At 38.7% G+C, this 16,068-nt stretch overlaps 1 protein-coding gene across 5 annotated transcripts in view; it reads left to right on the top strand.

Moving 5' to 3' along the window:
* Positions 1 to 16,068, top strand: part of zeb1 (zinc finger E-box binding homeobox 1) — a 62,570-nt gene that overhangs the window by 42,697 nt on the left and 3,805 nt on the right. For 4 of the 5 annotated variants that reach the window (XM_012964650.3, XM_031903368.1, XM_031903367.1 and 1 more), the window contains exons 2-8: positions 2,397 to 2,600; positions 9,046 to 9,111; positions 10,258 to 10,419; positions 10,517 to 10,719; positions 11,527 to 11,632; positions 12,137 to 13,911; positions 15,829 to 16,009. In XM_012964650.3, the coding sequence (XP_012820104.1) occupies positions 2,397 to 2,600; positions 9,046 to 9,111; positions 10,258 to 10,419; positions 10,517 to 10,719; positions 11,527 to 11,632; positions 12,137 to 13,911; positions 15,829 to 16,009 (2,697 nt within the window). 5 annotated transcript variants of the gene reach the window in all.

Here is a 16,068-nt window from a genome sequence, read left to right as displayed (position 1 = left end):
CACTATACTGTGTATATAGAATATAAATGGCACACTATACTGTATATATAGAATATAAATGTCACACTATACTGTATATATAGAATATAAATGGCACACTATACTGTGTATATAGAATATAAATGGCACACTATACTGTATATATAGAATATAAATGGCACACTATACTGTATATATAGAATATAAATGGCACACTATACTGTATATATAGAATATAAATGGCACACTATACTGTATATATAGAATATAAATGGCACACTATACTGTATATATAGAATATAAATGGCACACTATACTGTGTATATAGAATATAAATGGCACACTATACTGTATATATAGAATATAAATGGCACACTATACTGTATATATAGAATATAAATGTCACACTATACTGTATATATAGAATATAAATGGCACACTATACTGTATATATAGAATATAAATGGCACACTATACTGTATATATAGAATATAAATGGCACACTATACTGTATATATAGAATATAAATGGCACACTATACTGTATAATTAGAATATAAATGGCACACTATACTGTGTATATAGAATATAAATGGCACACTATACTGTATATATAGAATATAAATGGCACACTATACTGTATATATAGAATATAAATGGCACACTATACTGTATATATAGAATATAAATGGCACACTATACTGTATATATAGAATATAAATGGCACACTATACTGTATATATAGAATATAAATGGCACACTATACTGTATAATTAGAATATAAATAGCACACTATACTGTGTATATAGAATATAAATGGCACACTATACTGTGTATATAGAATATAAATGGCACACTATACTGTATATATAGAATATAAATGGCACACTATACTGTATATATAGAATATAAATGGCACAATATACTGTATATATAGAATATAAATGGCACACTATACAGTATATATAGCGTATAAAAGCCACAATACAAGGCTAATTAGTCATTCCAGTTTTTATAACATAGCAGCCATTTGTAGCCATATTCATTTTTAGGCTTTAGTTTTCCTTTAATAATATAGTTCCATAGAAGGCCCCAGGTAGCAGCTCTCCCAGAAACACCCCTGTATATCGGTGAGCTTAGAAGGGGTGTAGGTAGAAAGTTTTAGCTGTTGTCCAATAGGATTGCACGCTGATATGTCAACCCTTCCCCCCTGTGCCTGTGTATATGCCATGATGGCTGGCTTTCTGCATATTTGTATTGATTGGTATGAGAGAAAGTTGCACTGCTTATTTGGCAAGAAGGGGGCTATAATAAAACACGGCCCTCCTAAGGGCAAAATAAAGGGCAATGACAACAGGCAATAGATTTTGATCTAGACGTCTCAGACATGGCAGTTAGGCAAAAATAAAATATACATATTTATTTTCAAAATCTCACTTTTTGATTGATGTGTTTGTGTATATGTGTGACAGTAAAATCAGTATTGCACATACTAATGTACTAATGAGGCTGCATATAATGGGCAGTGGTAGAAATGAGCACCGTATATGTCTTTTCTCCTGTGTGACAGTTCTCAGACATTTTGTGTTGCAGTGATGTGTATTTTTCTGTGCCGTTGCTAACTGCTAATCATTAGTGCTGCTTAAAAAACCTGTCAAAATTAAATCTATGCATTATTAGTGTGTGCCTATAGCTGGGACGTGTACCCCAGAAATTGCATTCCAGGAAATCAGGGGCACTTAGGAACCATTAAAGTAGAACTAAACCCTAAAAATAAATATGGGTAGAAATGCCTTATGTTATATATTGAACTTACAGCACAAGCTTAAAGGTTCAGCATCTCTATAGCAGTAATGATCCACCAACTTCAGAGTTGTCATAGCAGCTCCCCATCTTGGATTCTGTTAGGAGTGTCAGTGACACTGCACATGCTCAGTGGGCTCTGAGTGGCTGATGAGAAGCTAAACTTAGGGGTTGACCCAAATTATTAAGCAGAAAATTAGGTTAATCTGTAATATAAGATGATGCTTCATGGCTGATTATTAAATTCTGACTGCATTGGTTTCAGAGCTGCCATGTAGTAATTATCTGTATTAATTAATCAGCCTTATATAGTTATACTTATTATACATGAACATGACAAGTTGAGCTTATGTAGAGTTTATTTTCATTAGAGAGGATTGGGGCAGGCAGTTCCTTATCTGATCCTACAGGTACTTGGGCATTAGTTGGCCTATTCTTCCATTACAGCCCTGCTGATTTCAGCCCCTGGTACCAAGTAGGGAGGGGAAGCCACTAATTGTAGACACGTACTAATGATTCACATGATCTCATTGTATATGCTGAAAGCTGTAATGGGTTTAGCACCTCGTCGTGTCGCTTGCGTTCGCTGACTTGTTTTCGTCTCCTTTCCCACAGTTACCAATTACAACAGTGTGCTCGAAGCAAATTCTGATTCGGATGATGAAGACAAATTGCACATAGTGGAAGAGGAAAGTGTTACAGACGCAGCAGATGGCGAGGGCAGCGTTCCAGAAGATGACTTGCCAACAGACCAAACAGTATTACCAGAAGGCAGCGAGAGCGCAAAGGGGAGCGGCAAAACTTGCTGGGAAGATGAAGGTATACTTTGCCTTTGTTTCATTTTGTGTCTCTTTATAAGGCAAATTTGCTGCCCTCTTCCATATGACTGTCAAGTTTAAACCACAATATATAACGTCCAAAAGGTGAAGGAGCGTGCGCCTGAGGGCCCCGATATAAGCTGTTTGTTGGTGGTAGCACCCTGGGCACAGTTTGGAAATGACCCATTGACCCATGTGTCATTCCTGATCAATATCTGATTGGGACTCGGCCTGTTTTGTGGCTTGAAAATACTCTCATGCAAGGGCCTCAGTGGACCTGTCTAAACGTGACTCATATGTGAGGTGATTTATGTGCCCCCGGGCCCCCTTGGGTGGCTAAATAGCGCTCTCGTACAGAGGGAATCCGCAAGATTCTATGAGATGCGCCACAAAAGCTTAATTGCTGTTAGTCATCAAAAGTGTAATGGCAATTAGACGTATCCTTGCAGCAACACTCTAATGAATGCTGTAATTCCATTAGCCTTACAATGGCATCTAATCCTTTCTTGAAACCACTTACTGTATCTGCAAATAAAGGGACTTGTGGGGAAGTGCATTGCCCAGCTGTACTGCTGCTCCTTGTTACAAACTACATTTGTGCTTTACGGAAAATGATACCCCCAGAATGAATAAGCAACCAACAGACAGTTTATATGATATTAAAGATTAAATTAAAGATCTTGCCAAACTGGAATATACATCAGTAAATATTGCCCTTTTACATCCTTTCCCTTGAGCCGCCATTTAGTGATGGGCTGTGTGCTCCCTCAGAGATCAGCTGACAGGAAATAATGCAGCTCTAACTGTAACAGGAAGTAGTGTGGGAGCAAAAGGCAGAACTCAGTCCATTCATTGGCTGATGGGGCCTAGCATGTATGTGTGCCTTGGCTTGTTTGTGTGCCCTGTAAATCCTATGATCCCAGGGGGCGGCCCTTAGTAATTAAAATGGCATTTTTTTAAATTTAGGATTACCCAATGGCACAAACTACTTAAAAGTATACTTTTATGAAAATATATTTTTTTTTAGATGAAGCAGGGTTTACATATAATCTGTTTTATGTGATATATTTTTATAGAGTCCTACATTGGTATAGTTTTCCTTTAATATCATAACCTGGCCTTATGACATAGGGTAGTGAAGACTTGTTAGCACAGTATATATGACTGGCTGAGATGTAAATAGACAATCACCTGAAACTTATTGGGGTGGAAGGGTAAATGTCCTACCTGCATATCTCAAGTGATTATAGGTTGGGGGCGGTATTTTGTGCACACCATAAAATGTGCTCATGGTTCATAGACTGGATTTGAGCAATTTTGGGACAAAGTTATTAAGTCAGCAGTCTGCTGGAAACCAACTTGGTCCCTGTGGCTCATTCCCCACCCTTTTCCATTTTAATATTTGCAGTTTTATTTTAGGATTACATTTGAACTGCCCTTCCTTTAAAGGCCAAGTATGACTTTGGTTTTTCAACTGGATATTTGGCATTATGCTATTCAGTCTTCCTTTTAGCCATTTATTATTATTATTGTGACATTACAGTGTATTAATTTAGCAGAGAGAACTTTTTGAGAAGATGGCATTGCTGCAGGGCGTCCAGAAATTCATACTGGTGCCGCTCTAGATAAAGCACACAATCTCGGAGCTTATTGCAGCTGCTGTGCTTTCAGTTCAGACTCTGTTTGCTCCTTGGGGAGCTTTTTGTTTTACAGTGGGACTCTTTATGCACAATTAGCAGTGGAGGGTTACTTTAACCCATTAGTCTCCTACATCTAAATCACTGTTCCTTTCAGAGGTCTCACTAAAATGAAAGTACTGGCTTGTCTCAATGTAGGTAAATTAGTTGTACAACACGAGTTGGAATTTTGCTTTTGTCTATCTGGTGCTGCTAAGCCTTTTGGGCAGGAGGCCCATGGTGTGTGTATAATACTTGCCAAAATGTTGCGGTTCAAACCCAAGAACTTTTAAAAACTGAAGATTCTTAATTTGACTTTAAACTGCACTGTGCTTAGCGCCAGCTTTGTTTTTTTCACAGGGGCATTTTCTGGCTTTTTGCCTCTCTGCCGCCTATGCTTACATTTCCTTCTCTAACATGAGGGCAGGGCTGATAGATCGCTAGTGTGGAGAGACCAGAATTCCCAGTTCATTAAAAAATGAAAATTCTTCCCAAGACCAGGGTCTCCCTGTGTGTCTGGCTGTAATCAGATGTCTCAGCTATTCTGCTCAGTAAAGGGTCAGGGCCATGGCCAGGAAACTTTAGGGCGGCTTTAAAAAAAAATGAAGAGTTGTGCATTCCTTCCCACTGGTGATTCAGTTTATTGCTGGTGGGAAGGGATTTCTTACAAAGGCCACCAACTCTGTCATGTGACCATTCAACATATGCTTCAAATACTTGGATATTATTTGATTTTGACATCTAGATGGTATTGATTTTGAGTAGATGTAAACCTGGAGCTGCTCTCTCTCTATTAAATAAATATTCCAACCCTGTGGTAAAGGGGGTGGGGGGAGGTTTAGCTGAGAGAAACATAGATTCCCAGTGCACAGGTAATTCTTCCTTCATAATAGGCTCCTGCTTACAAAACAGTCACAACAAAGGATGATGGGAGGCTTGTGTACCGTAATCTAATTATCTACTGCCTCATAAAAGCTACGAGGAACAGCCCATTCAGCTGCTATAAGTAATCTCCATCCAATTCTCAACTTACTCCCCCTCCCCTGCATTGGAAAATCACCTGAATCAGTCCTCATAAGCATTCAGATCCAGGTTGGCGTCTCTGTACTCATATAAAAGATACAGAAGAGATTTTTTCCTTCCGGCATGATCTCAAGCAGTAACATACATGCAGATGGTCTGACTTCACCAAATTTGCTAATGTATGTACAATACCTTTTATATAGGGCACATCCTTGACCTACCCCAAAAGCCCTACAAATAGAAGCTAAAGTTTTTGGTGTGTGTTTTTTTTCCCAGAAAGCAGAATCTTCCCAAGTGCAAACCAAATGAATGTTTCATTGTAGTGTTGTAACTGCCTGTGATGCACTCCTGTATTTTGCACATTGTGCAGTGGCTGTAAATTGGTTGTGTTGTGAAGTGGCTGTAAATGAACAGACTGCAAGCTCTTGAGAGATGAAATGTATTTTTGTACTGAAACCATTTGCCACTTATATGCCATTGGATAGCACTGCAAGAACTGTTGAAGGGAAGCAGGGAAGCAGTAGAGAGAGGATGAAATGCTCTCTGGCAGTGGAGCAGAAATAAGAATCATGAGTAAGGTCACAGTATTTAAAGGAGAACTAAAGCCTAACTAGGCTAGAAATGTTGTACATTATGTTTTGTGCTTCTGTACCAGCCCAAGGCACCCACAGACCTTTAGCAGGGAAGATCTGTGCCCCCAAAGATGCCCCAGTAGCCCCCATCTTCTTTTCTGCTGATTCCCTGCTCTGTGCTGCTGTCACTTACCTGAGCTTAGGGGCCCACTCACACTATACTGTATATATAGAATATAAATGTCACACTATACTGTATATATATATAGATAGAATGTAAATGTCACACTATACTGTATATATAGAACGTAAATGTCACACTATACTGTATATATAGAATATAAATGTCACACTATACTGTATGTATAGAATATAAATGTCACACTATACTGTATATATAGAATATAAATGGCACACTATACTGTATATATAGAATATAAATGGCACACTATACTGTATATATAGAATATAAATGGCACACTATACTGTATATATAGAATATAAATGTCACACTATACTGTATATATGGAATATAAATGTCACACTATACTGTATAGCATATAAATGGCACACTATACTGTATATATAGAATATAAATGGCACACTATACTGTATATATAGAATATAAATGTCACACTATACTGTATATATAGAGTATACATGTCACACTATACTGTATATATAGAATATAAATGTCACACTATACTGTATATATAGAATGTAAAGGTCACACTATACTGTATATATAGAACATAAATGTCACACTATACTGTATATATAGAATATAAATGTCACACTATACTGTATATATAGAATATAAATGGCACACTATACTGTATATATAGAATATAAATGGCACACTATACTGTATATATAGAATATAAATGTCACACTATACTGTATATATAGAGTATACATGTCACACTATACTGTATATATAGAATATAAATGTCACACTATACTGTATATATAGAATGTAAAGGTCACACTATACTGTATATATAGAACATAAATGTCACACTATACTGTATATATAGAATATAAATGTCACACTATACTGTATATATAGAATATAAATGTCACACTACTGTATATATAGAATATAAATGGCACACTATACTGTATATATACAATATAAATGGCACACTATACTGTATATATAGAATATAAATGGCACACTATACTGTATATATAGAATATAAATGGCACACTATACTGTATATATAGAATATAAATGGCACACTATACTGTATATACAGAGTATACATGTCACACTATACTGTATATATAGAGTATACATGTCACACTATACTGTATATATAGAATATAAATGTCACACTATACTGTATATATAGAATGTAAATGTCACACTATACTGTATATATATATATATATATATATATATATATATATATAGAATGTAAATGTCACACTATACTGTATATATAGAACGTAAATGTCACACTATACTGTATATATAGAACGTAAATGTCACACTATACTGTATATATAGAACGTAAATATCACACTATACTGTATATATAGAACGTAAATGTCACACTATACTGTATATATAGAATATAAATGGCACACTATACTGTATATATAGAATATAAATGGCACACTATACTGTATATATATAGAATATAAATGGCACACTATACTGTATATATAGAATATAAATGTCACACTATACTGTATATATAGAACGTAAATGTCACACTATACTGTATATATAGAATATAAATGGCACACTATACTGTATATATAGACTATAAATGTCACACTATACTGTATATATAGAACGTAAATGTCACACTATACTGTATATATAGACTATAAATGTCACACTATACTGTATATATAGAACGTAAATGTCACACTATACTGTATATATAGAATATAAATGGCACACTATACTGTATATATAGAATATAAATGGCACACTATACTGTATATATATATAGAATATAAATGGCACACTATACTGTATATATAGAATATAAATGGCACAATATAAGCTCTGAAACCAGTGCAGTTAGCATCAGAATGTAATAATCAGCCCTGTGGCATTAGCTTATATGACAGGCCAACCTTATTTTCATTTCATTACATTAAGTCCTGGATCATTGCTGCTGTTGAGATGCTGAAACTTTAGGCTGGTGCAGTGAGTTCAGTATGTAAAATATGGCATTTTTAGCCATATTCATGGTTTAGGTCTCCTTTAAAAGTGATCAAAGCATAGCTGTCAGGGTTGAAAAAAGACCCAGTGTCTGTCTGATTTAGCCATAGTACAGTAAGACAGGGTTTGCTTCTCTGTGCCTGGCTTTTTACACAAGAACGTAACCATTTCAGCAGAAAGTAACATACTGCCAGGCTTGGGGTAAGGGATCTAATAAACGTTGCTGGGTTCCCCCGGCTTCAGATGTGACTGCTTCCGCTCTCACACTCCAGCCTCAGACAGGTGCCTAGGGGAGTTATTTCAGTTAGAGCTGATTAGAGGTGTCGATTAAACCACAAAAATTCCTCTGTGCCAGCGCCACTCTCATGTACAATCAGCAACACTCGGCACACACTCCTAAGAGCAAAGTACTTTTAGGCCTCTGAAATGTATTTTTATGGGCCACATTGTGACAGCATAGAAGTATTTTGTCCGAACTCCCTAAGTAAATACTTAATACGGAGGCTGCTGCATTAAATAAACCATTGCCATGTAACAGGAAGGCAACATTCCCTCTCTCTAGGAGGCAGCACAATTGATTATTCTGATAATGACAATTGGGAGCTGCTTGCTACATTTGCCTTATGGCAGTAAATCATGGTAACCAATCATTAAGAAGCTTTCATCAGCCAAGTGTAAGGTCATAAATGAATGGCAATCTGGGATTGGTTGTCATTGATTACCACACTGTTAGCCCCTCTGAATCAGTAAAACAAGTCTAAAAGTGCATTTGCCTTTGGCCGGGAAATGTCCTTGATTAAACCTTAGTATAGAAATGGATAATGACGACAATATTTGTTGTATAACCGGCAACCCTCCAGCACCTCTGCTACAGCCAGGCACACAAGCACACTAGAAGCTATAGTTCAACAGCAGCTGAAGGGCTGCAGATTTGTCAGGACTTTTGGGGACCTTGCACCGTCTCAGCAGCACACCTTTGCTTGTGTTTTGCAGAAGGGGCAGATTGCAGTGATGAGATCCTGGGGCCTGAAGCCGAAGCTGATGAACTTGGATGTACAGGTGCTTATTCATCAGATTGATTCTAATCTGGGTTGCCTGGTCTGTGCTGAGCCAAGTCTGCCAAAGCTAGCTGCCTGCCTGCTTGGCACCTCGGCAATTCCCCAATCAGACGGTGTCGTTCTGTGGTCTCTGGTGGGATATTAAGCTACGACAGACAGTCTCAGTCTAGATGAGCCATTGGATCCCATTAAGTTTATCTCCAGAGCTCTGTCTTATGGGAATTTAACAGTCATGTAACAGTTTGCTTGCCGTATTTCCAATCTACACTTTGCAGTTAATGAGAGGGGGGGGGGGTGCAAGTAGCACTTACAGAACATTCTAGCGAAATATAGCAAATCTTGGCACTGTTACGTATTTCCCATTCAAATAAATGGGAGCCAGCAGGGGGTAGGGTTTTCCGGCACTTTTTAGCTGTCTGCAAAGCACCTTAATACTGCCGGCACCCTAGGCCTGACTTTCAGGATGTTGTGCCAGTCAGTACATTGTTTAAATTGTCATCCATTGTGCCATTTTGGCACATTTTAATTATGCTTGTGCGTCATTCGCTGGGATCTGTATGCTTCGGGTTTTATAATGGCCCTATGTGCTTGCAAATGTATGGTTTGTCAGAAAATTATATTTCTCTACTGTGTTAATTGTCAGTGATTAATTTGGATTTTTATCTTTAGACCTAATTGCTAAGTCAAAGGGCCAGATGATCTTAAAGGGGTTGAATTGGTCTTGTAGACTAATATATGAATATGAGAGGACCTAATTAAAAACATAACCACATTTTAGCCTTACGGAGCAATAGGTTTTTTGGTTGCTGGGGTCAGTGACCCACATTTGAAAACTGGAAGTAGAAGGTAAATGATTAAAAAAAACAAAAAACCTATAAAAATGAAGGCCAATTATAAAGTTGGTTAGAATTGCCCATTCTATAACATACTAAAAGGTCACTTAAATATGAGCCACCTAATTAATTTCCTCTTAATCACAAGTTCAGTGTATACAAACACTGCAAGGTGTCTTTCCTTGTCCTTTACAATTCACTTTTGGTATGGTTTAAACAATAGGATTCCAAGCTTGTAATTTAGTCTTTATTTTTTGTGACGAATAGAGAGATCAGCAGCGCAGTGTGTAATGTATAATCTCTTGTTTTCAAAGTTAAAGATGAAGAATGCGATTCAGACCTAGAAAATGAACAAAACCAAGATCCCAACGTTGAAGAATTCCTACAGCAAAGCGACACTGCTGTAATCTATCCGGAAGCGCCAGAGGATGACCAGAGGCAAGGCACGCCGGAGGCGGTTGGTCAAGATGAAAATGGTAAGCAGAGTTACTACACATACACACACGCATGTCACATACTACTGAATGCATTATACAGCAATGGTGCTGATGCCCTGCTCCCTTCCTCTTACAGGAACGCCAGACGCATTCTCCCAGCTCCTCACCTGCCCGTATTGTGACAGGGGATACAAGCGCTTCACGTCTTTGAAGGAACATATTAAGTACCGCCATGAGAAAAATGAAGACAATTTCAGTTGCTCGATGTGTAGTTATACCTTTGCTTATAGAACCCAGCTTGATCGTCACATGACCTCTCATAAATCAGGAAAAGATCAGGTAAGTGAAATAGGCTATGTGGGTAGGCTATGTTGGCCCACCTACTGACTTACTGGATTATCAGACTGCATTGATGGGATTTAAAGGGGTGGTTCACCTTTACGTTATTTGCAGCTTTTTAATTGTTTTTTTATTTTTGAATTTTTTGCCTTCCTCTTCTGATGCTTTTCAGCCCTTAAATGGGGGGGTCACTGACCCCGGTAGCCAAAAACAATTGCTTTGTGAGGCTACAGCTTTATTGTTATTGTAGCTTTATATTCCTTATCTTTCTATTCAGGCCCTCTCTTAATCATATTCCAGTCATTTGTACCCTAGCAAGCAATAGCTGCTGAAATAACAAACTAAGTAGCTGCTGAACAAAAAACTAAATATTTAGAAAAATATATATATATTTAAAAAAAAAAAAAAGGATCTTATGGAGAAAATGGCTATTGCTTATGGAAGGGGGAGGGGGGAAGCATTTTTTCCCAAGGTAAGTGGTTTTGGTCAGGATTTAGCAAGTAGGGGACTGGCATTTGCCGCAAACAACACAAATCCAAAATGCTGAGGGGCCAAGAGAGCAATTGCTAAACAGTATAATGTCAGAGGGGGTAAACAAGAAAAAGGGCTATGGATGTAAGATAGAAAGGCCATACTGAGACAATAACAGTTGCAAGTTGGTCATTTATTTATGTTATGTTTCCCTTTAGATTGGGGGGAGGGGGGCTCAGCCTTCCTGTGTTGTGGGGAAACCCTCTGTAACCTCAGGCCTTCATGAAAGAATCTTAATAGGAAATTTTGTTAAAAAAAAATGTTTTAACCTTTCAGAGACATGTGACGCAGTCTGGAGGCAACCGTAAATTCAAATGCCCTGAGTGTGGAAAAGCTTTTAAATACAAACACCATCTGAAAGAACACTTACGGATTCACAGTGGTAAGTTGTCCGGTCGTGTGTTTGTTTGCGTGGCTGAGAATGTGGTGAATTCTGGGAGCTGTTTGGCTTTGCAGTGTATTGTGAATAGTGTTCTCATTTTGTTGTTATGAACCTGCATGAAGGTGGTTGTGTAATTATTTCCGCTTGATACTGACCAATTACATTCTTGCTGAGCTACTATTCTGTATACAGATTCCCAGGTAATCAACCGTAGCCCTCCTGCAATGTTTAATATCATCACAAGGAGCCGGCAAGGGGAGTGGCCTACAGACCAAGGGGGCGTGGTATATTGGCCAAGGGGGTGTGACCTACTGACCAAGAGGGTATGACCTGACAATTATGGGCATTGCTGGCAATAATAGCTCCCTAATGAAATACTACAGACATAGCAACACGAGCTTTGATTATACCCTGTACACAGAGAGATCCATAAGTTTATATGCATTTCAGTATACTAATTGAGATTCTGCATTATAACTTAACTTTTGTGTTTTTCTCTTACAGGAGAGAAGCCATACGAGTGCCCAAACTGCAAGAAGCGATTTTCTCATTCTGGTTCCTACAGTTCCCACATAAGCAGTAAGAAATGTATCGGTGTGGCGCCTGTGAATGGACGCGTGCGCTCAGGGCTGAAGACTCCCCAGTGCTCCTCCCCGTCCCTTTCTGCTTCTCCGGGAAGTCCAGCTCGACCACAGATCCGCCAGAAGATAGAGAACAAACCTTTGCAAGAGCAGATTCCAGTTAACCAAATCAAAACCGAACCTGTGGATTATGAAATCAAGCCTATCGTGGTGACATCAGGAATCAACTGCTCAGCCCCTTTGCAAAATGGGGTGTTTAGTAGTGGTAGCCGTTTGCAGGCAACTAATTCTCCTCAGGGTGTTGTACAAGCTGTTGTTCTGCCAACTATGGGTCTGGTGTCCCCCATAAGTATTAACCTTAATGACATTCAGAATGTTCTTAAGGTGGCAGTTGATGGGAATGTAATAAGACAAGTATTAGAAAATAACCATGTCAGTCTTGCATCCAAAGAACAAGGGACTCTCACCTCCGCCACAATCCAACAAGCCGGCCATTCTGTTATTTCCGCTATTAGTCTTCCATTGGTTGATCAAGACGGTACAACCAAGATCATCATCAATTACAGCTTAGAGCAACCTAGTCAGCTTCCCCTCGTTGCGCAAAATTTGAAAAAAGAAGCCACAGCTCCTGCAGAAGTCTGCAAAACGGAGAAGTTGCCAGAAGATCTCACTATCAAAACTGAAAAGGATACTAAGTTTACAGAAGAAAGCACTTGTTTACTTGGTGCCGATCACCCAGGAGACAAAAATGCACTTCAAGAACCCAAGCACTATGATCAGAAAAAGAACAGCCTACTTCCAGAGAGTAGCAAAGCCGAACCTATCAAATCCGAGCCAACTTCTGCCGACCCCGAAGATGGCAATCTTACTCCAAGCCAACCACCTTTAAAGAATCTCTTATCTCTTCTGAAAGCATACTATGCTTTAAATGCTCAGCCGAGCTCCGAGGAACTTTCTAAAATTGCAGATTCAGTAAACCTACCACTCGACGTGGTAAAAGACTGGTTTGAAAAAATGCAGAATGGAGAAATATCTGTGGAGTCATCTCGGCCCTCATCTCCAAAACCTGGACAAGACAGTGTTACAGAAAACAGTGTGGAATCTAAAGATGAAAGTGGATTGCATAACGGCACGAACGTTTCACTGAAATCCCCCAAACAAGAACCTGAGGAACCGTTAGCTGTTAATGGTCCAGAAAGTGGCACAGCTTCTCCTACACCACTAAACCTCTCTTCTTTAAAAAACTCAGAAGGTGCAGCCTGCTCCGATGGAACCCCAGATGGGGAGCAGCAGGCCGAGCCTCTTGATCTATCCTTACCAAAGCCACATGGAAATGTGCCGGAGCGACCTTCCATCACTAGTGTTTACCAGAGCAGTTCATATTCTGTTCAAGAAGAACCCTTGAACTTGTCTTGTGTTAAAAAAGAGCCAATGCAAGTGGACGATGTTACAAAAGCAGAGCCAATGCTAATTATTAACCCAAGTGCCAATCCAATAAATATTGCTATTCCTACAGTCACTGCCCAGTTACCTACAATCGTTGCCATTGCCGATCAAAACGGTGTTCCGTGTTTAAGAGCTCTAGCTGCCAGTAAGCGAACTATCTTGATTCCCCAAGTGACGTACACTTACTCAACCACTGCTAATCCTTCAGTACCGGAACCGCAACTCAAGAACATCCAGCCTAATGGAAATCAGGTAATGCACCTTCAAGATATTTCTTGGCGCTGTGGTCTTGTGCTGCATGAGTTAAATAATAGTGTGTCCACTTTTATCACTCAAAGGGCAACTATACCATCAATGTTTTCAGTAGAATTTTACTTAATACAGGGGTGCCTACATTAGCATTGACATAGGGATCCCCCAGTGATGTCATATCATGCTCTGTTGAATATCAGGCCATGCCTTCTTCTGGTTTCTTGTAATGAAAAGGAACATAAAGAGCGAAACAGTCTATCCCCCATATGTAATAAAAGGCACTAAGTTTGCCCGGTAGCAGTAACCCATAGCAACCAATAAGATGTTTGCTTTTAAATAGGTGACCAGTAAATGCAACCTGCTGATTGGTTGCTATGGGTTACTGCATCCATGCAAACTTGGTGCCTTTTATTACATAACCCCATATATGTCATTACCCCAACCTGCCCAAGGGTTGCTGCCAATAACTGTATCACTCCCCTCTAGCCCTCCTCTAATTCCCTTGCAAAAATGAGTTATCCCAGGCTAAATTAGTCACTAATGGGATTGTTATGTTATTGCTTAAATAGTAAGCAATGGTAATGTGTGTATAGGGGCCTAAGACAAACAAGTAGATGTTTAAATACTGCTGGAAAGAAGCTGTAGTGCATGATCCTGGGATCATAGTTACTAAATGAATTGGGGCTTGCCTTCTACCCCACCTTGCTCCTGACTAGATCCATATCCCAGTGGTATGTGTATTTTAGCAGAGGCAACTCTCAGTATTGTCTATGGCAGGGGATTTTCTGGAGTTTAGTAGCCATGAAAAAGTAGCTGCTACTAGTAGATCTGTGTGTCTTCACCCTAATAAGCTTTATAATCCACTGGCCTCTGCTACATTACTTCAAAAGTCATAACTAGCAGTGCAGAGAATAGAAAGAAGCAACCACTACTTTCATTAGCAATTATTTTACAAATAACTCTGAGACCAATTAAATTACATTGATTAAAAACATTGGTTTTAAAGGGGTTGTTCACTTTTAACTTTTAGTATGATGTAGAGTAATATTCTGAGACAGTTTGCAATTGGTCTTCATTTTTTATTATTTGTATTTTTTTAGATATTTCATTTTCAGTTCAGGAGCTCTCCAGTCTGGAGTTTCAGTAGTTATTTGGTTGCTAGGGTCCAAGTTACCTTAGCAACCAAGGAGTGGTTCGGCTGAGAGATTGGTATATAAATTGGAGAGGGGCTGAATAGAAAAGAAAGTTGAAAAAAGTAACAATAAAACTGTAAAAACGAAATAAAACTGGAAAAAAATCATTATAGAGTAGCTAAAACTCCCTGGACCACTGGCCACCGATGTTCATGTTTTGCTAAGAATATGACATTCTATTTTTTATAGTTTTTCAGTTATTTGCCTTCCTCTTCTGCCTCTTTCCAGCTTTCAAATGGGGGTCACTGACCCCAAGAGCCGAAAAACTGTTCTTCTGTGAGGCTGTAACTGTATTGTATCGTTAATTTTTATTTGTCATATTCTAGTCTCTCATACAAACCACTGCTTGGTTGCTAGGGTAAATAGTATTTCTGGTTGCCAGGTTCTTAAACTAAAGCTAAATAACTACAAAACCATAAAAAAGAAGCTCAGTTGCTGCTTGTATCCAAATGTCACTTTCTACATCATGCTAATAGTTTATTCAAAGGTGAGCTTTCCCTTTAATGGGGGTTCTTAGGGTGCTGTACATATAATAATAAATGTAATAATTGCCAATGTGACTTGGGATAACTCAAGGAAAGGCCAGTGAAGGCAGCAAAGGGTAAATACACACTGTCAGCAGAAGAGGAGAAGGGGTTTGGTTCTCTGCCAATCGCTGTAGGGAGACCGTTAACCCTTTTGATATGTTGTTTACAGTAAGTTTGAGGCCTTTGTCTTGTTTCAGGATGAGCGGCAGGATACAAGCTCGGAAGGAGTGTCAAATGTAGAAGATCAGAATGACTCTGATTCCACCCCACCCAAAAAGAAACTGAAAAAAACAGAGAACGGTCTCTATGCCTGTGACCTCTGTGACAAAATTTTCCAGAAAAGCAGCTCACTGCTGAGACATAAGTATGAACACACAGGTACGTGTGTTTGGGATTATTTTTATTTATCTTACTATATGCCTGATATATCCAAAGCC

This window comes from Xenopus tropicalis, chromosome 6, assembly GCF_000004195.4.
Source record: "Xenopus tropicalis strain Nigerian chromosome 6, UCB_Xtro_10.0, whole genome shotgun sequence".
Taxonomy (NCBI): Eukaryota; Metazoa; Chordata; class Amphibia; order Anura; family Pipidae; genus Xenopus; species Xenopus tropicalis.
This window is presented reverse-complemented; position numbering and strand designations above follow the sequence as displayed.